This window comes from Amphiura filiformis, chromosome 8 (genome assembly GCF_039555335.1).
Source record: "Amphiura filiformis chromosome 8, Afil_fr2py, whole genome shotgun sequence".
NCBI lineage: Eukaryota > Metazoa > Echinodermata > Ophiuroidea > Amphilepidida > Amphiuridae > Amphiura > Amphiura filiformis.
This window is the reverse complement of record NC_092635.1, coordinates 13,359,601-13,380,639: the sequence shown is the minus strand read 5'-3', so window position 1 is coordinate 13,380,639 and position 21,039 is coordinate 13,359,601. Positions and strand designations below refer to the sequence as shown.

The window sequence follows — 21,039 nt, the reverse complement described above, 5'->3', positions numbered from 1 at the left end:
TCTTTGATTGAAGATATTGTAATATTATCAGACATTGGGAGAAAATATGCGCGCAAGGGGGGTGGGGTGGCGTGTCTTTATACCCCTACCCCTAACGTTTTCGACCTGGGCATATACTCGTGCAATGAAATGATGCTTGTCATGGGGGGGGGGGGGCTTCAGAAACATTTGTGCATTTTGCTTATGTAGGCCTAATGTGCAACTGAAGTTATTTGACTCACTGTTGTTAAAGTTTTAACTATTATGATGTCATAATTGTATTTAAAGATGATAAAACCTGCTATAAACTCTGTTTATATCCATAATGGTCAAAAGTACCCAAAATGGCGGTTTTTTTAATGTATCAAAAATTGTTTAGAGAACCCTTATAGCAGATTGGTGTAATGTACGAATTAAAGAAATGACACTTTTTCTTAGAATAGTTTATTGTTTCCAAAAATAGAGAAAAGTTAAAAAAAATTCAAACCTCTTGTGCGGTTCAAGGGCGTATTACACTAAATCACTGCGCGAAAGGTGCAATGGTGATGAGTTCCGGTTAAACGTATATGGCTACATGAGACAATGTGGTGTCCTTAGGGACCATGTTCTTCGTGAGGTTGGCATGTTCTGATTTAAATGAAAGATACTAACCTATTAATGACTAAAATAGATATGAAATTATACAAATCGATTTCACAAGAAAAGTAGGCCCTGTCCGAATTACTGCTAACGGAACAAGTTTTAATGCTAGTTTTGGTGTTGAAATAGCGGCGTCGCTTTTCAACATTTTTAATAAAAACTGATTCTATAAAGTTCCCCAAAATTGAAGCTTAAATAAAATTTCAGTCCTTAATTAATACAGGGATGACGTAAAAAAGTGAAAAATATTGTCACGCCTGGTAGAAATCGCCGTTTGAAAAAGTTGATTTTTACGTGCTTTTCAATGGAGAAGTTATTTGGTGGTTTACGCCCTTGAAAGCATGTTAAAAAATGGTGGAATGAGCTATAAAATTCGGAATTTAAAGTTATTAAAGAAAGTTTCCCCTCAAACTGATTTATTTTGATATGAGAATATTCTATTTTATAATCCCGAAGCTTTCAAACAAGATTTTAGAGTATAAATTTCTGGAAAATTCGTTGGAAACAGGGTTTGGTACCAAAGCTGGCAATGGCGGCCATGTTTGTTCAGATATACCATTTTGAGCTTAGAATCGAATAACCATTCAACTTTTAAAATTTTGTTTAAGAAAATGGTACAATAATTGAAAAACGTATAACATGAAATGCGTTTATAAGATACTCTCGGAAACATTTATCCCATCAAAGGTATCCAAGTACCTCCAACTGCCTTATCAATAGCGTTTTAAGGTGACGTTTCTATTTTCCTCTCAATTTTAACGAAATTTGGTCGGTATATGGCGTTATTAGTTACAATGCGGCCGTTTTCAATTCTCTAGAGGGAAATTGATTAACCAAGTTTGTGACGAGTTTCTTTGATTGAAGATATTGTAATATTATCAGACATTGGGAGAAAATATGCGCGCAAGGGGGTGGGGTGGCGTGTCTTTATACCCCTACCCTAACGTTTTCGACCTGGGCATATACTCGTGCAATGAAATGATGCTTGTCATGGGGGGGCTTCAGAAACATTTGTGCATTTTGCTTATGTAGGCCTAATGTGCAACTGAAGTTATTTGACTCACTGTTGTTAAAGTTTTAACTATTATGATGTCATAATTGTATTTAAAGATGATAAAACCTGCTATAAACTCTGTTTATATCCATAATGGTCAAAAGTACCCAAAATGGCGGTTTTTTTAATGTATCAAAATTGTTTAGAGAACCCTTATAGCAGATTGGTGTAATGTACGAATTAAAGAAATGACACTTTTTCTTAGAATAGTTTATTGTTTCCAAAAATAGAGAAAAGTTAAAAAAATTCAAACCTCTTGTGCGGTTCAAGGGCGTATTACACTAAATCACTGCGCGAAAGGTGCAATGGTGATGAGTTCCGGTTAAACGTATATGGCTACATGAGACAATGTGGTGTCCTTAGGGACCATGTTCTTCGTGAGGTTGGCATGTTCTGATTTAAATGAAAGATACTAACCTATTAATGACTAAAATAGATATGAAATTATACAAATCGATTTCACAAGAAAAGTAGGCCCTGTCCGAATTACTGCTAACGGAACAAGTTTTAATGCTAGTTTTGGTGTTGAAATAGCGGCGTCGCTTTTCAACATTTTTTAATAAAAACTGATTCTATAAAGTTCCCCAAAATTGAAGCTTAAATAAAATTTCAGTCCTTAATTAATACAGGGATGACGTAAAAAAGTGACAATTATTGTCACGCCTGGTAGAAATCGCCGTTTGAAAAAGTTGATTTTACGTGCTTTTCAATGGAGAAGTTATTTGGTGGTTTACGCCCTTGAAAGCATGTTAAAAATGGTGGAATGAGCTATAAAATTCGGAATTTAAAGTTATTAAAGAAAGTTTTCCCCTCAAACTGATTTATTTTGATATGAGAATATTCTATTTTATAATCCCGAAGCTTTCAAACAAGATTTTAGAGTATAAATTTCTGGAAAATTCGTTGGAAACAGGGTTTGGTACCAAAGCTGGCAATGGCGGCCATGTTTGTTCAGATATACCATTTTGAGCTTAGAATCGAATAACCATTCAACTTTTAAAATTTTTGTTTAAGAAAATGGTACAATAATTGAAAAACGTATAACATGAAATGCGTTTATAAGATACTCTCGGAAACATTTATCCCATCAAAGGTATCCAAGTACCTCCAACTGCCTTATCAATAGCGTTTTAAGGTGACGTTTCTATTTTCCTCTCAATTTTAACGAAATTTGGTCGGTATATGGCGTTATTAGTTACAATGCGGCCGTTTTCAATTCTCTAGAGGGAAATTGATTAACCAAGTTTGTGACGAGTTTCTTTGATTGAAGATATTGTAATATTATCAGACATTGGGAGAAAATATGCGCGCAAGGGGGGTGGGGTGGCGTGTCTTTATACCCCTACCCCTAACGTTTTCGACCTGGGCATATACTCGTGCAATGAAATGATGCTTGTCATGGGGGGGCTTCAGAAACATTTGTGCATTTTGCTTATGTAGGCCTAATGTGCAACTGAAGTTATTTGACTCACTGTTGTTAAAGTTTTAACTATTATGATGTCATAATTGTATTTAAAGATGATAAAACCTGCTATAAACTCTGTTTATATCCATAATGGTCAAAAGTACCCAAAATGGCGGTTTTTTTAATGTATCAAAAATTGTTTAGAGAACCCTTATAGCAGATTGGTGTAATGTACGAATTAAAGAAATGACACTTTTCTTAGAATAGTTTATTGTTTCCAAAAATAGAGAAAAGTTAAAAAAATTCAAACCTCTTGTGCGGTTCAAGGGCGTATTACACTAAATCACTGCGCGAAAGGTGCAATGGTGATGAGTTCCGGTTAAACGTATATGGCTACATGAGACAATGTGGTGTCCTTAGGGACCATGTTCTTCGTGAGGTTGGCATGTTCTGATTTAAATGAAAGATACTAACCTATTAATGACTAAAATAGATATGAAATTATACAAATCGATTTCACAAGAAAAGTAGGCCCTGTCCGAATTACTGCTAACGGAACAAGTTTTAATGCTAGTTTTGGTGTTGAAATAGCGGCGTCGCTTTTCAACATTTTTTAATAAAAACTGATTCTATAAAGTTCCCCAAAATTGAAGCTTAAATAAAATTTCAGTCCTTAATTAATACAGGGATGACGTAAAAAGTGAAAAATATTGTCACGCCTGGTAGAAATCGCCGTTTGAAAAAGTTGATTTTACGTGCTTTTCAATGGAGAAGTTATTTGGTGGTTTACGCCCTTGAAAGCATGTTAAAAATGGTGGAATGAGCTATAAAATTCGGAATTTAAAGTTATTAAAGAAAGTTTTCCCCTCAAACTGATTTATTTTGATATGAGAATATTCTATTTTATAATCCCGAAGCTTTCAAACAAGATTTTAGAGTATAAATTTCTGGAAAATTCGTTGGAAACAGGGTTTGGTACCAAAGCTGGCAATGGCGGCCATGTTTGTTCAGATATACCATTTTGAGCTTAGAATCGAATAACCATTCAACTTTTAAAATTTTTGTTTAAGAAAATGGTACAATAATTGAAAAACGTATAACATGAAATGCGTTTATAAGATACTCTCGGAAACATTTATCCCATCAAAGGTATCCAAGTACCTCCAACTGCCTTATCAATAGCGTTTTAAGGTGACGTTTCTATTTTCCTCTCAATTTTAACGAAATTTGGTCGGTATATGGCGTTATTAGTTACAATGCGGCCGTTTTCAATTCTCTAGAGGGAAATTGATTAACCAAGTTTGTGACGAGTTTCTTTGATTGAAGATATTGTAATATTATCAGACATTGGGAGAAAATATGCGCGCAAGGGGGGGGTGGGGTGGCGTGTCTTTATACCCCTACCCCTAACGTTTTCGACCTGGGCATATACTCGTGCAATGAAATGATGCTTGTCATGGGGGGGCTTCAGAAACATTTGTGCATTTTGCTTATGTAGGCCTAATGTGCAACTGAAGTTATTTGACTCACTGTTGTTAAAGTTTTAACTATTATGATGTCATAATTGTATTTAAAGATGATAAAACCTGCTATAAACTCTGTTTATATCCATAATGGTCAAAAGTACCCAAAATGGCGGTTTTTTTTAATGTATCAAAAATTGTTTAGAGAACCCTTATAGCAGATTGGTGTAATGTACGAATTAAAGAAATGACACTTTTCTTAGAATAGTTTATTGTTTCCAAAAATAGAGAAAAGTTAAAAAAATTCAAACCTCTTGTGCGGTTCAAGGGCGTATTACACTAAATCACTGCGCGAAAGGTGCAATGGTGATGAGTTCCGGTTAAACGTATATGGCTACATGAGACAATGTGGTGTCCTTAGGGACCATGTTCTTCGTGAGGTTGGCATGTTCTGATTTAAATGAAAGATACTAACCTATTAATGACTAAAATAGATATGAAATTATACAAATCGATTTCACAAGAAAAGTAGGCCCTGTCCGAATTACTGCTAACGGAACAAGTTTTAATGCTAGTTTTGGTGTTGAAATAGCGGCGTCGCTTTTCAACATTTTTTAATAAAAACTGATTCTATAAAGTTCCCCAAAATTGAAGCTTAAATAAAATTTCAGTCCTTAATTAATACAGGGATGACGTAAAAAGTGAAAAATATTGTCACGCCTGGTAGAAATCGCCGTTTGAAAAAGTTGATTTTACGTGCTTTTCAATGGAGAAGTTATTTGGTGGTTTACGCCCTTGAAAGCATGTTAAAAAATTGTGGAATGAGCTATAAAATTCGGAATTTAAAGTTATTAAAGAAAGTTTTCCCCTCAAACTGATTTATTTTGATATGAGAATATTCTATTTTATAATCCCGAAGCTTTCAAACAAGATTTTAGAGTATAAATTTCTGGAAAATTCGTTGGAAACAGGGTTTGGTACCAAAGCTGGCAATGGCGGCCATGTTTGTTCAGATATACCATTTTGAGCTTAGAATCGAATAACCATTCAACTTTTAAAATTTTTGTTTAAGAAAATGGTACAATAATTGAAAAACGTATAACATGAAATGCGTTTATAAGATACTCTCGGAAACATTTATCCCATCAAAGGTATCCAAGTACCTCCAACTGCCTTATCAATAGCGTTTTAAGGTGACGTTTCTATTTTCCTCTCAATTTTAACGAAATTTGGTCGGTATATGGCGTTATTAGTTACAATGCGGCCGTTTTCAATTCTCTAGAGGGAAATTGATTAACCAAGTTTGTGACGAGTTTCTTTGATTGAAGATATTGTAATATTATCAGACATTGGGAGAAAATATGCGCGCAAGGGGGGTGGGGTGGCGTGTCTTTATACCCCTACCCCTAACGTTTTCGACCTGGGCATATACTCGTGCAATGAAATGATGCTTGTCATGGGGGGGCTTCAGAAACATTTGTGCATTTTGCTTATGTAGGCCTAATGTGCAACTGAAGTTATTTGACTCACTGTTGTTAAAGTTTTAACTATTATGATGTCATAATTGTATTTAAAGATGATAAAACCTGCTATAAACTCTGTTTATATCCATAATGGTCAAAAGTACCCAAAATGGCGGTTTTTTTTAATGTATCAAAAATTGTTTAGAGAACCCTTATAGCAGATTGGTGTAATGTACGAATTAAAGAAATGACACTTTTTCTTAGAATAGTTTATTGTTTCCAAAAATAGAGAAAAGTTAAAAAAATTCAAACCTCTTGTGCGGTTCAAGGGCGTATTACACTAAATCACTGCGCGAAAGGTGCAATGGTGATGAGTTCCGGTTAAACGTATATGGCTACATGAGACAATGTGGTGTCCTTAGGGACCATGTTCTTCGTGAGGTTGGCATGTTCTGATTTAAATGAAAGATACTAACCTATTAATGACTAAAATAGATATGAAATTATACAAATCGATTTCACAAGAAAAGTAGGCCCTGTCCGAATTACTGCTAACGGAACAAGTTTTAATGCTAGTTTTGGTGTTGAAATAGCGGCGTCGCTTTTCAACATTTTTAATAAAAACTGATTCTATAAAGTTCCCCAAAATTGAAGCTTAAATAAAATTTCAGTCCTTAATTAATACAGGGATGACGTAAAAAGTGAAAAATATTGTCACGCCTGGTAGAAATCGCCGTTTGAAAAAGTTGATTTTACGTGCTTTTCAATGGAGAAGTTATTTGGTGGTTTACGCCCTTGAAAGCATGTTAAAAATGGTGGAATGAGCTATAAAATTCGGAATTTAAAGTTATTAAAGAAAGTTTTCCCCTCAAACTGATTTATTTTGATATGAGAATATTCTATTTTATAATCCCGAAGCTTTCAAACAAGATTTTAGAGTATAAATTTCTGGAAAATTCGTTGGAAACAGGGTTTGGTACCAAAGCTGGCAATGGCGGCCATGTTTGTTCAGATATACCATTTTGAGCTTAGAATCGAATAACCATTCAACTTTTAAAATTTTTGTTTAAGAAAATGGTACAATAATTGAAAAACGTATAACATGAAATGCGTTTATAAGATACTCTCGGAAACATTTATCCCATCAAAGGTATCCAAGTACCTCCAACTGCCTTATCAATAGCGTTTTAAGGTGACGTTTCTATTTTCCTCTCAATTTTAACGAAATTTGGTCGGTATATGGCGTTATTAGTTACAATGCGGCCGTTTTCAATTCTCTAGAGGGAAATTGATTAACCAAGTTTGTGACGAGTTTCTTTGATTGAAGATATTGTAATATTATCAGACATTGGGAGAAAATATGCGCGCAAGGGGGGTGGGGGGGTGGCGTGTCTTTATACCCCTACCCCTAACGTTTTCGACCTGGGCATATACTCGTGCAATGAAATGATGCTTGTCATGGGGGGGCTTCAGAAACATTTGTGCATTTTGCTTATGTAGGCCTAATGTGCAACTGAAGTTATTTGACTCACTGTTGTTAAAGTTTTAACTATTATGATGTCATAATTGTATTTAAAGATGATAAAACCTGCTATAAACTCTGTTTATATCCATAATGGTCAAAAGTACCCAAAATGGCGGTTTTTTTTTAATGTATCAAAAATTGTTTAGAGAACCCTTATAGCAGATTGGTGTAATGTACGAATTAAAGAAATGACACTTTTTCTTAGAATAGTTTATTGTTTCCAAAATTAGACAAAAGTTTAAACAAATTCAAACCTCTTGTGCGGTTCAAGGGCGTATTACACTAAATCACTGCGCGAAAGGTGCAATGGTGATGAGTTCCGGTTAAACGTATATGGCTACATGAGACAATGTGGTGTCCTTAGGGACCATGTTCTTCGTGAGGTTGGCATGTTCTGATTTAAATGAAAGATACTAACCTATTAATGACTAAAATAGATATGAAATTATACAAATCGATTTCACAAGAAAAGTAGGCCCTGTCCGAATTACTGCTAACGGAACAAGTTTTAATGCTAGTTTTGGTGTTGAAATAGCGGCGTCGCTTTTCAACATTTTTAATAAAAACTGATTCTATAAAGTTCCCCAAAATTGAAGCTTAAATAAAATTTCAGTCCTTAATTAATACAGGGATGACGTAAAAAGTGAAAAATATTGTCACGCCTGGTAGAAATCGCCGTTTGAAAAAGTTGATTTTACGTGCTTTTCAATGGAGAAGTTATTTGGTGGTTTACGCCCTTGAAAGCATGTTAAAAAATGGTGGAATGAGCTATAAAATTCGGAATTTAAAGTTATTAAAGAAAGTTTTCCCCTCAAACTGATTTATTTTGATATGAGAATATTCTATTTTATAATCCCGAAGCTTTCAAACAAGATTTTAGAGTATAAATTTCTGGAAAATTCGTTGGAAACAGGGTTTGGTACCAAAGCTGGCAATGGCGGCCATGTTTGTTCAGATATACCATTTTGAGCTTAGAATCGAATAACCATTCAACTTTTAAAATTTTGTTTAAGAAAATGGTACAATAATTGAAAAACGTATAACATGAAATGCGTTTATAAGATACTCTCGGAAACATTTATCCCATCAAAGGTATCCAAGTACCTCCAACTGCCTTATCAATAGCGTTTTAAGGTGACGTTTCTATTTTCCTCTCAATTTTAACGAAATTTGGTCGGTATATGGCGTTATTAGTTACAATGCGGCCGTTTTCAATTCTCTAGAGGGAAATTGATTAACCAAGTTTGTGACGAGTTTCTTTGATTGAAGATATTGTAATATTATCAGACATTGGGAGAAAATATGCGCGCAAGGGGGTGGGGTGGCGTGTCTTTATACCCCTACCCCTAACGTTTTCGACCTGGGCATATACTCGTGCAATGAAATGATGCTTGTCATGGGGGGGCTTCAGAAACATTTGTGCATTTTGCTTATGTAGGCCTAATGTGCAACTGAAGTTATTTGACTCACTGTTGTTAAAGTTTTAACTATTATGATGTCATAATTGTATTTAAAGATGATAAAACCTGCTATAAACTCTGTTTATATCCATAATGGTCAAAAGTACCCAAAATGGCGGTTTTTTTTAATGTATCAAAAATTGTTTAGAGAACCCTTATAGCAGATTGGTGTAATGTACGAATTAAAGAAATGACACTTTTTCTTAGAATAGTTTATTGTTTCCAAAAATAGAGAAAAGTTAAAAAAATTCAAACCTCTTGTGCGGTTCAAGGGCGTATTACACTAAATCACTGCGCGAAAGGTGCAATGGTGATGAGTTCCGGTTAAACGTATATGGCTACATGAGACAATGTGGTGTCCTTAGGGACCATGTTCTTCGTGAGGTTGGCATGTTCTGATTTAAATGAAAGATACTAACCTATTAATGACTAAAATAGATATGAAATTATACAAATCGATTTCACAAGAAAAGTAGGCCCTGTCCGAATTACTGCTAACGGAACAAGTTTTAATGCTAGTTTTGGTGTTGAAATAGCGGCGTCGCTTTTCAACATTTTTAATAAAAAACTGATTCTATAAAGTTCCCCAAAATTGAAGCTTAAATAAAATTTCAGTCCTTAATTAATACAGGGATGACGTAAAAAGTGAAAAATATTGTCACGCCTGGTAGAAATCGCCGTTTGAAAAAGTTGATTTTACGTGCTTTTCAATGGAGAAGTTATTTGGTGGTTTACGCCCTTGAAAGCATGTTAAAAATGGTGGAATGAGCTATAAAATTCGGAATTTAAAGTTATTAAAGAAAGTTTTTCCCCTCAAACTGATTTATTTTGATATGAGAATATTCTATTTTATAATCCCGAAGCTTTCAAACAAGATTTTAGAGTATAAATTTCTGGAAAATTCGTTGGAAACAGGGTTTGGTACCAAAGCTGGCAATGGCGGCCATGTTTGTTCAGATATACCATTTTGAGCTTAGAATCGAATAACCATTCAACTTTTAAAATTTTTGTTTAAGAAAATGGTACAATAATTGAAAACGTATAACATGAAATGCGTTTATAAGATACTCTCGGAAACATTTATCCCATCAAAGGTATCCAAGTACCTCCAACTGCCTTATCAATAGCGTTTTAAGGTGACGTTTCTATTTTCCTCTCAATTTTAACGAAATTTGGTCGGTATATGGCGTTATTAGTTACAATGCGGCCGTTTTCAATTCTCTAGAGGGAAATTGATTAACCAAGTTTGTGACGAGTTTCTTTGATTGAAGATATTGTAATATTATCAGACATTGGGAGAAAATATGCGCGCAAGGGGGGTGGGGTGGCGTGTCTTTATACCCCTACCCCTAACGTTTTCGACCTGGGCATATACTCGTGCAATGAAATGATGCTTGTCATGGGGGGCTTCAGAAACATTTGTGCATTTTGCTTATGTAGGCCTAATGTGCAACTGAAGTTATTTGACTCACTGTTGTTAAAGTTTTAACTATTATGATGTCATAATTGTATTTAAAGATGATAAAACCTGCTATAAACTCTGTTTATATCCATAATGGTCAAAAGTACCCAAAATGGCGGTTTTTTTAATGTATCAAAAATTGTTTAGAGAACCCTTATAGCAGATTGGTGTAATGTACGAATTAAAGAAATGACACTTTTTCTTAGAATAGTTTATTGTTTCCAAAAATAGAGAAAAGTTAAAAAAAATTCAAACCTCTTGTGCGGTTCAAGGGCGTATTACACTAAATCACTGCGCGAAAGGTGCAATGGTGATGAGTTCCGGTTAAACGTATATGGCTACATGAGACAATGTGGTGTCCTTAGGGACCATGTTCTTCGTGAGGTTGGCATGTTCTGATTTAAATGAAAGATACTAACCTATTAATGACTAAAATAGATATGAAATTATACAAATCGATTTCACAAGAAAAGTAGGCCCTGTCCGAATTACTGCTAACGGAACAAGTTTTAATGCTAGTTTTGGTGTTGAAATAGCGGCGTCGCTTTTCAACATTTTTAATAAAAACTGATTCTATAAAGTTCCCCAAAATTGAAGCTTAAATAAAATTTCAGTCCTTAATTAATACAGGGATGACGTAAAAAAGTGAAAAATATTGTCACGCCTGGTAGAAATCGCCGTTTGAAAAAGTTGATTTTACGTGCTTTTCAATGGAGAAGTTATTTGGTGGTTTACGCCCTTGAAAGCATGTTAAAAATGGTGGAATGAGCTATAAAATTCGGAATTTAAAGTTATTAAAGAAAGTTTTCCCCTCAAACTGATTTATTTTGATATGAGAATATTCTATTTTATAATCCCGAAGCTTTCAAACAAGATTTTAGAGTATAAATTTCTGGAAAATTCGTTGGAAACAGGGTTTGGTACCAAAGCTGGCAATGGCGGCCATGTTTGTTCAGATATACCATTTTGAGCTTAGAATCGAATAACCATTCAACTTTAAAATTTTTGTTTAAGAAAATGGTACAATAATTGAAAAACGTATAACATGAAATGCGTTTATAAGATACTCTCGGAAACATTTATCCCATCAAAGGTATCCAAGTACCTCCAACTGCCTTATCAATAGCGTTTTAAGGTGACGTTTCTATTTTCCTCTCAATTTTAACGAAATTTGGTCGGTATATGGCGTTATTAGTTACAATGCGGCCGTTTTCAATTCTCTAGAGGGAAATTGATTAACCAAGTTTGTGACGAGTTTCTTTGATTGAAGATATTGTAATATTATCAGACATTGGGAGAAAATATGCGCGCAAGGGGGGTGGGGTGGCGTGTCTTTATACCCCTACCCCTAACGTTTTCGACCTGGGCATATACTCGTGCAATGAAATGATGCTTGTCATGGGGGGGCTTCAGAAACATTTGTGCATTTTGCTTATGTAGGCCTAATGTGCAACTGAAGTTATTTGACTCACTGTTGTTAAAGTTTTAACTATTATGATGTCATAATTGTATTTAAAGATGATAAAACCTGCTATAAACTCTGTTTATATCCATAATGGTCAAAAGTACCCAAAATGGCGGTTTTTTTTAATGTATCAAAAATTGTTTAGAGAACCCTTATAGCAGATTGGTGTAATGTACGAATTAAAGAAATGACACTTTTTCTTAGAATAGTTTATTGTTTCCAAAAATAGAGAAAAGTTAAAAAAATTCAAACCTCTTGTGCGGTTCAAGGGCGTATTACACTAAATCACTGCGCGAAAGGTGCAATGGTGATGAGTTCCGGTTAAACGTATATGGCTACATGAGACAATGTGGTGTCCTTAGGGACCATGTTCTTCGTGAGGTTGGCATGTTCTGATTTAAATGAAAGATACTAACCTATTAATGACTAAAATAGATATGAAATTATACAAATCGATTTCACAAGAAAAGTAGGCCCTGTCCGAATTACTGCTAACGGAACAAGTTTTAATGCTAGTTTTGGTGTTGAAATAGCGGCGTCGCTTTTCAACATTTTTAATAAAAACTGATTCTATAAAGTTCCCCAAAATTGAAGCTTAAATAAAATTTCAGTCCTTAATTAATACAGGGATGACGTAAAAAGTGAAAAATATTGTCACGCCTGGTAGAAATCGCCGTTTGAAAAAGTTGATTTTACGTGCTTTTCAATGGAGAAGTTATTTGGTGGTTTACGCCCTTGAAAGCATGTTAAAAAATGGTGGAATGAGCTATAAAATTCGGAATTTAAAGTTATTAAAGAAAGTTTTCCCCTCAAACTGATTTATTTTGATATGAGAATATTCTATTTTATAATCCCGAAGCTTTCAAACAAGATTTTAGAGTATAAATTTCTGGAAAATTCGTTGGAAACAGGGTTTGGTACCAAAGCTGGCAATGGCGGCCATGTTTGTTCAGATATACCATTTTGAGCTTAGAATCGAATAACCATTCAACTTTTAAAATTTTTGTTTAAGAAAATGGTACAATAATTGAAAAACGTATAACATGAAATGCGTTTATAAGATACTCTCGGAAACATTTATCCCATCAAAGGTATCCAAGTACCTCCAACTGCCTTATCAATAGCGTTTTAAGGTGACGTTTCTATTTTCCTCTCAATTTTAACGAAATTTGGTCGGTATATGGCGTTATTAGTTACAATGCGGCCGTTTTCAATTCTCTAGAGGGAAATTGATTAACCAAGTTTGTGACGAGTTTCTTTGATTGAAGATATTGTAATATTATCAGACATTGGGAGAAAATATGCGCGCAAGGGGGGTGGGGTGGCGTGTCTTTATACCCATACCCCTAACGTTTTCGACCTGGGCATATACTCGTGCAATGAAATGATGCTTGTCATGGGGGGGCTTCAGAAACATTTGTGCATTTTGCTTATGTAGGCCTAATGTGCAACTGAAGTTATTTGACTCACTGTTGTTAAAGTTTTAACTATTATGATGTCATAATTGTATTTAAAGATGATAAAACCTGCTATAAACTCTGTTTATATCCATAATGGTCAAAAGTACCCAAAATGGCGGTTTTTTAATGTATCAAAAATTGTTTAGAGAACCCTTATAGCAGATTGGTGTAATGTACGAATTAAAGAAATGACACTTTTTCTTAGAATAGTTTATTGTTTCCAAAAATAGAGAAAAGTTAAAAAAATTCAAACCTCTTGTGCGGTTCAAGGGCGTATTACACTAAATCACTGCGCGAAAGGTGCAATGGTGATGAGTTCCGGTTAAACGTATATGGCTACATGAGACAATGTGGTGTCCTTAGGGACCATGTTCTTCGTGAGGTTGGCATGTTCTGATTTAAATGAAAGATACTAACCTATTAATGACTAAAATAGATATGAAATTATACAAATCGATTTCACAAGAAAAGTAGGCCCTGTCCGAATTACTGCTAACGGAACAAGTTTTAATGCTAGTTTTGGTGTTGAAATAGCGGCGTCGCTTTTCAACATTTTTTAATAAAAACTGATTCTATAAAGTTCCCCAAAATTGAAGCTTAAATAAAATTTCAGTCCTTAATTAATACAGGGATGACGTAAAAAGTGAAAAATATTGTCACGCCTGGTAGAAATCGCCGTTTGAAAAGTTGATTTTACGTGCTTTTCAATGGAGAAGTTATTTGGTGGTTTACGCCCTTGAAAGCATGTTAAAAAATGGTGGAATGAGCTATAAAATTCGGAATTTAAAGTTATTAAAGAAAGTTTTCCCCTCAAACTGATTTATTTTGATATGAGAATATTCTATTTTATAATCCCGAAGCTTTCAAACAAGATTTTAGAGTATAAATTTCTGGAAAATTCGTTGGAAACAGGGTTTGGTACCAAAGCTGGCAATGGCGGCCATGTTTGTTCAGATATACCATTTTGAGCTTAGAATCGAATAACCATTCAACTTTTAAAATTTTTGTTTAAGAAAATGGTACAATAATTGAAAAACGTATAACATGAAATGCGTTTATAAGATACTCTCGGAAACATTTATCCCATCAAAGGTATCCAAGTACCTCCAACTGCCTTATCAATAGCGTTTTAAGGTGACGTTTCTATTTTCCTCTCAATTTTAACGAAATTTGGTCGGTATATGGCGTTATTAGTTACAATGCGGCCGTTTTCAATTCTCTAGAGGGAAATTGATTAACCAAGTTTGTGACGAGTTTCTTTGATTGAAGATATTGTAATATTATCAGACATTGGGAGAAAATATGCGCGCAAGGGGGTGGGGTGGCGTGTCTTTATACCCCTACCCTAACGTTTTCGACCTGGGCATATACTCGTGCAATGAAATGATGCTTGTCATGGGGGGGGCTTCAGAAACATTTGTGCATTTTGCTTATGTAGGCCTAATGTGCAACTGAAGTTATTTGACTCACTGTTGTTAAAGTTTTAACTATTATGATGTCATAATTGTATTTAAAGATGATAAAACCTGCTATAAACTCTGTTTATATCCATAATGGTCAAAAGTACCCAAAATGGCGGTTTTTTTAATGTATCAAAAATTGTTTAGAGAACCCTTATAGCAGATTGGTGTAATGTACGAATTAAAGAAATGACACTTTTTCTTAGAATAGTTTATTGTTTCCAAAAATAGAGAAAAGTTAAAAAAATTCAAACCTCTTGTGCGGTTCAAGGGCGTATTACACTAAATCACTGCGCGAAAGGTGCAATGGTGATGAGTTCCGGTTAAACGTATATGGCTACATGAGACAATGTGGTGTCCTTAGGGACCATGTTCTTCGTGAGGTTGGCATGTTCTGATTTAAATGAAAGATACTAACCTATTAATGACTAAAATAGATATGAAATTATACAAATCGATTTCACAAGAAAAGTAGGCCCTGTCCGAATTACTGCTAACGGAACAAGTTTTAATGCTAGTTTTGGTGTTGAAATAGCGGCGTCGCTTTTCAACATTTTTAATAAAAACTGATTCTATAAAGTTCCCCAAAATTGAAGCTTAAATAAAATTTCAGTCCTTAATTAATACAGGGATGACGTAAAAAGTGAAAAATATTGTCACGCCTGGTAGAAATCGCCGTTTGAAAAAGTTGATTTTTACGTGCTTTTCAATGGAGAAGTTATTTGGTGGTTTACGCCCTTCACCAAATGGCCTTGGATTATTGTATTTTATCCTGATAAATGTATCGGTTGTATGTATTAAACGAGGTCAGTGACCCGGGTCAGTGACTCTATACAAATGAAATTGCCATGAAGGTAAAACCGTGACTTTATAGTTCAGTTTGTTCACTCAGAAAAAACGATCGAGTCCCTTCGTATTTATCATTCATCAGAACCCTTTACATTTAGACGTGTTAACAGGGAAATTACCAAGCTAATAGAAAACAAATCCAATGTATTATACACTCAACCTTTGCTGAAGTTCAGGCAAAAATAGCTAAAAATGTCACCATCATGACCATGACTTCAATAGGGATAGAGACATAGGAGACAAGCAAGATACATGCATTACAATGCATACTTCCATTTCCTAAATGGCGTTCTTACTTTTTGGGTAAACTTTCAACAGCAGTAAATAATATTGAGCTGCAATATATGAAACGATTCATTCCGATACTCACTGTGCAATAATTATTTTGGCGAGCCGAAGGGGGGACAGGTTTTCATATACAAAATCCAAAACTCAAGTTACTAATATTTTGATGTTTTATGTAACTCTAGGCCTATCATAATAATTATTTCATCCCCACTATAGGTGGGAGAGTCTCATCCTGTCTTTGCTCTACGTGGCTTATGTCATCGTCATGGTTTTCAACACCCCTATATCAGAATGCATTCAAGGATTCCTACAAAAACATTTTCAATTTATCAATTTCGATGATTTATCTGAAGAAGATAGCGTTGAATTGACACCGACACCACCACCCATAAATGACGGTGGTACTTATGATGATGAACTGAATTCAAATCACAAAGGAGATGATGAAGCCAAGGAGACGCATAAAATAAGGAAAGAGAAGAAAAAAGGCGAGAGGGATGCTATATACAATGACGTACCTGTCCAGTATGGGACTAGTGATGACCAGGCAGAGTATATTGAAGAAGCTTTGAATCAGAAGGAAAATAATTATGGTAAATAAGAAAATTGAAAAGTTAAAAAGCTGATGTAAAAGCTGTGTTATTATTACAAACACATCACGTAAAGTAGTACTCCCTTCCTTTACTATGAGATGATAACCCATAATCTGTGCATCAAATTTTAAAACTGAAATAGCAAAAAGAAGCACAGTTTTGTTTTGCAAACGTTGATACCTCATTTGTCTAAATAGCCCAAAATGTGTTCGAAATGTTCGAACAACCATAATCTTTACACAAAATTATTTTTACCATAATTTGGTATATATATTATATTTATAAAAAAAAAACCAATCTGATGTTACTCATTGTAATTCATACTTTGCTGGTATATCCCTTTTTAAAGGAATTTTTATGAGTGCAACTTTTGATGTTGCATCTTTTGCATTTAAAGGCCCTTTCAGTGATTTAACAGAAACATTAAAAAAAATGGAAATTTGTCAGAGTTGCTTAGAAATAAAGAATAAGTCTACAGAATTTCATTAAACCACTTTTCCCTGAATACATCGACAAATTAGTCTAAAAACAGAAGTTTTAGAAAGGTTTTCTACTTCAACTCAGATCGACTCGAGAAAATCGAGATTTTCGTACAGTGCGCCACCAGTCGACTGGAAAAACTTCCTAGTCCAGTGTTTCTAAGGGACGCACCATTTGATACTCGGGGGGTAGGAAGTTGGGGTCGGGAAAGAAATTTTTTCGCCGCCAAAGTTTTTTTTTTTTTTTTTTTAATTTCATGCATCTATACGCAGTAAGGTGGGGAAGTTTTTTTGTTTTGTTTTTTAGTGTTGGTGGGTAAAGTTTTTTTTTTTTTGCTCGTGTAGTGGGTTAAGTTTTTTTTGTTGAAAAAACTTCCTACCCCCACCCTGAGAATCTAATGGTGCGTACCTAACACGGGGGAAGTAGAGTCTAAATTGATTTAAAACAGACGCTTAATTTTTGTAGTAGAAAACAAAATCAGCAATTTAAGGTCACCGAGGCAAACTAACGGTCAATTCAAATATGAAAAACAGTTAAAAGCTGTTAAAATTGTGTATTTTGTTTAAAATAGTAGCTACTGATGTAATAAGTAGTAGAAACAATACGCAACGCGTGTTGGTACGTGGAGAGTGAGCTTCTTTCGATCTCGAGTCGGACTTTTTGTACTGTCAGTATCAAAAGTCCAGAATCATGCAAATGCTTTATATTTTGTCTAAAATACACGGCTTTCGACCGAACCACTAGCAGGCTATGTTAGCACATCTATGCCAATTACAAAGGTACCAAAATCTGAATTTTGATGATTTTTACGATCGTCCGGATGAGCAAATCACTGAATGGGCCTTTAAGGGTAGATGCAGTATTGTTGGTCGAAGCAGCCAAAAAAAATCGATATTTATTGTCTAAATCAATATATTATTGGAAAATAACACTTTGATGTTTTGCAAAAGTTCATTATACAAATCATACACTTTGAAAACTTGCTTAATTTATTGTTGTTAATAAGTTATGTACATTTTACAAAAGTGTTGTTGTTTCAGCCCTCTTTAAAACATAATTCAAGAACCACAGGACCTACAAAATATTTCTGTGATATTTGGATTCTTCTTCACGCTCGTAAGGAAATGAGCAATGCAATTTTTGCCAAAACTCACTACCATTCGCAAGATGTTGTGAACTACCAAATCGCAACACTTTAAAATAGTGTATTACCTTAAGGAGTCGCCATACAACTTTTGAGCTATCCAGACAAATGAGGTATCAAAATTTGCACAACTAAAATGGGTTTCTTTTTGCTATTTCAAATGTTTTGCTTGTTTAGCCAAATTGTGCCCGACAGGTGCCGTGTTACTGAGGTTGGGATTAGGGTTCAGGGCCGTTCAATACATACAGCATAATGATGAAAACGAGTCATCATCCTTAAATTTTACGAACTACGAGTACGAAACTTATGTAAATATTGAGGGGTGAGAGCCAGAAAGCCTCAACTCGCAATCACCTGCTCGCACAAAATGAGCATGAAGTCGCCAGAGCACTGTAGAAGATACAGTCCATTAATGAATCATGGCAAAATTCAATAGATAACAAAAAAAGACATTCTGGAGGAAATATTGATATTTGAAGCCTTTGAAGACTAAAGCAAGGAGCCATCCTAACATGTCGTTTGGTATGATTTTAAAGGGTATAAAATAAGGATTTCAAATCTGGAATATCTCAGAAAAATATTTTGTCAACTTTATGCTCATTTTGTGAGAGCTGGTCATTGTGAGTTAAGGCTTTTCTGCGTGGTTCACAACCTTCGATATCATTACAAATTCCTAGGCATAATCAGTATACGAACGTCACCTTAATTAAGCATTGTCAAAAACTCTCACTCAAACCTAAACGAGAGCCGCGAACGGACTCTTAAACTTATTCCAAATCATATAAATTGACCAAATTTGACATTGTGAATTGGCCTTAAAAATACTTTATGGTGGTTCTACACCCCTTGATAAATTTGTGACTATTTTTGCATTTTGGTAACAAAAGTTATGTATATTATAGGAGCAATGAATCCAGTTACTACACTGGAATTTCAGTGACTCAAGACAAGCAGTACGTTATGTATGATAAGAAAAGAGGTACCGCTAGAATGTACCTCATTTCTTAACATTGAATCACTATTTCAGTGAAGTAATTGGATTCCTTGCCCCTCTAATACACATAAATTTTGTTACCAGTGTGTAGTTCAGTATTTTTTGAGAAAAATGCAAAATTATTCACAAAATTTATCAGGGTGTGTAGTACCACCTTAAAAGATGGATAATTCTGTTAATTATTAAACAAATAATATTATTTTACATGCAATCATCACTTGTGTTCTACCATCAGATCCCAATAGCTCCTTCCATGGTTATGAATTTGATGATGACGATGATGATAGCTGGTGCTCCGTATTCCATCCTCCAGAACATTGGACAATGCTGATATTATGGATCGTGGGTCTTCCCTTCATTGCTTTATGTTGTATCTCTATACCAGATTGCAGAAAACCAGGAATAAGAAGGAAATTGTATATTTTGACATTTATTATGTCTGCCACTGTCTGTGCTTTAGTTTGCTATTTACTATTCTGGGTCGTCACTGTAATAGGTAAGTGAAGTGATTATAACCAGGATGGAAATATAAGGGTTATAAGTAACAATACCATTTATTTTGATTGTACTCTATAACTTTATCCGAAACTATCGTTCAGAAACAAGTTTAAAGACAAAATATTACCCTTTTATGTAATAGATTATATTATCATTATAAAACAAGGTTGTTAAAACAAGGTTGTATCAATGTTGGAATTTTAGCATTGGAATTCAATAGGTTGAAATCACGTTGTATTTGAAAGTTGATATTAACGTTCAACTTGATAGAACGTTGTACCAACGTTGATACAACGTTGAAATCACAGCATGCGCCTACTTGGAATGTATGCAATAGTATATAAAGTAATCCAGTTTTACTACATACTGTAACGCTACAAAACAATGTTGTCTGCGCCATTTGTTATACAGGCTATAATTGGTACCCATCCGATTCAAGTTCGTTCGTTTGTTTGTTTGTTTGTTTGTTTGTTTGTACGGTCGCTCCGTATGGAGACACGCTTGGGTCCTAATGGGACCAGGCTCAAACAAAATGCTCAAGCCCAGCTAAAAGCCTATATAAAGCATGCTGGCATGTATGGAAAGAGAAGTGAGAAACAGATTTGAAGACAAAGAACAAGGAAAAGAAGGTCACTCCCAACAATCAAGTTAACAATTTTACTGTCAGCCTTTGGGTCAAGGGAAAGGAAGTGCTTAATCCAATCTCAACTGCCACTGAGGCTTGTGATATGGACTTGACTGCCACATCAAAATGCATCATACGATCCACATAATTTGTTGATAATTTGTTATAAACAGTCATAATACTATCATGGCCATTTCAAGAAGACCCTATATGTTGCATTTGGAAGAAGCAGGCTTTCAATAATCATCAAAACCGATAGGTACCAATCATTTTGATACAGTCTGTACACCATATAACAATACAATTCAACCACTTTAGCAACAGAACAATTAATGCTAATTTGCCGCTTTTAGCAACACCACAGAACAATGCTGTTTGCAACTTTCAACAATACCAAAGAAAAATGTGATTTTACCACTTTCTGCAACACCTCGGAGCAATGTTGTTTTACCACTTTCTGCAACACCTCGGAGCAATGTTGTTTTACCACTTTCTGCAACACCTCGGAGCAATGTTATTTTACCACTTTCTGCAACACCACGGAGCGATGTTGTTTTACCACTTTCTGCAACACCTCGGAGCAATGTTATTTTACCACATTCTGCAACACCACGGAGCAATGTTGTTTTACCACTTTCTGCAACACCTCGGAGCAATGTTATTTTACCACTTTCTGCAACACCACGGAGCGATGTTGTTTTACCACTTTCTGCAACACCTCGGAGCAATGTTA

The 21,039-nt window shown here is 34.8% G+C and overlaps 1 protein-coding gene across 2 annotated transcripts in view; it reads left to right on the top strand.

Moving 5' to 3' along the window:
* The window catches only part of LOC140158647 (sodium/potassium/calcium exchanger 5-like), a 55,510-nt gene that overhangs the window by 21,605 nt on the left and 12,866 nt on the right, over positions 1 to 21,039 (top strand). For both annotated transcript variants that reach the window (XM_072181815.1, XM_072181816.1), the window contains exons 6-7: positions 16,189 to 16,565; positions 19,419 to 19,679. In XM_072181815.1, the coding sequence (XP_072037916.1) occupies positions 16,189 to 16,565; positions 19,419 to 19,679 (638 nt within the window). The remainder of the gene's footprint in view (positions 1 to 16,188; positions 16,566 to 19,418; positions 19,680 to 21,039) is intronic.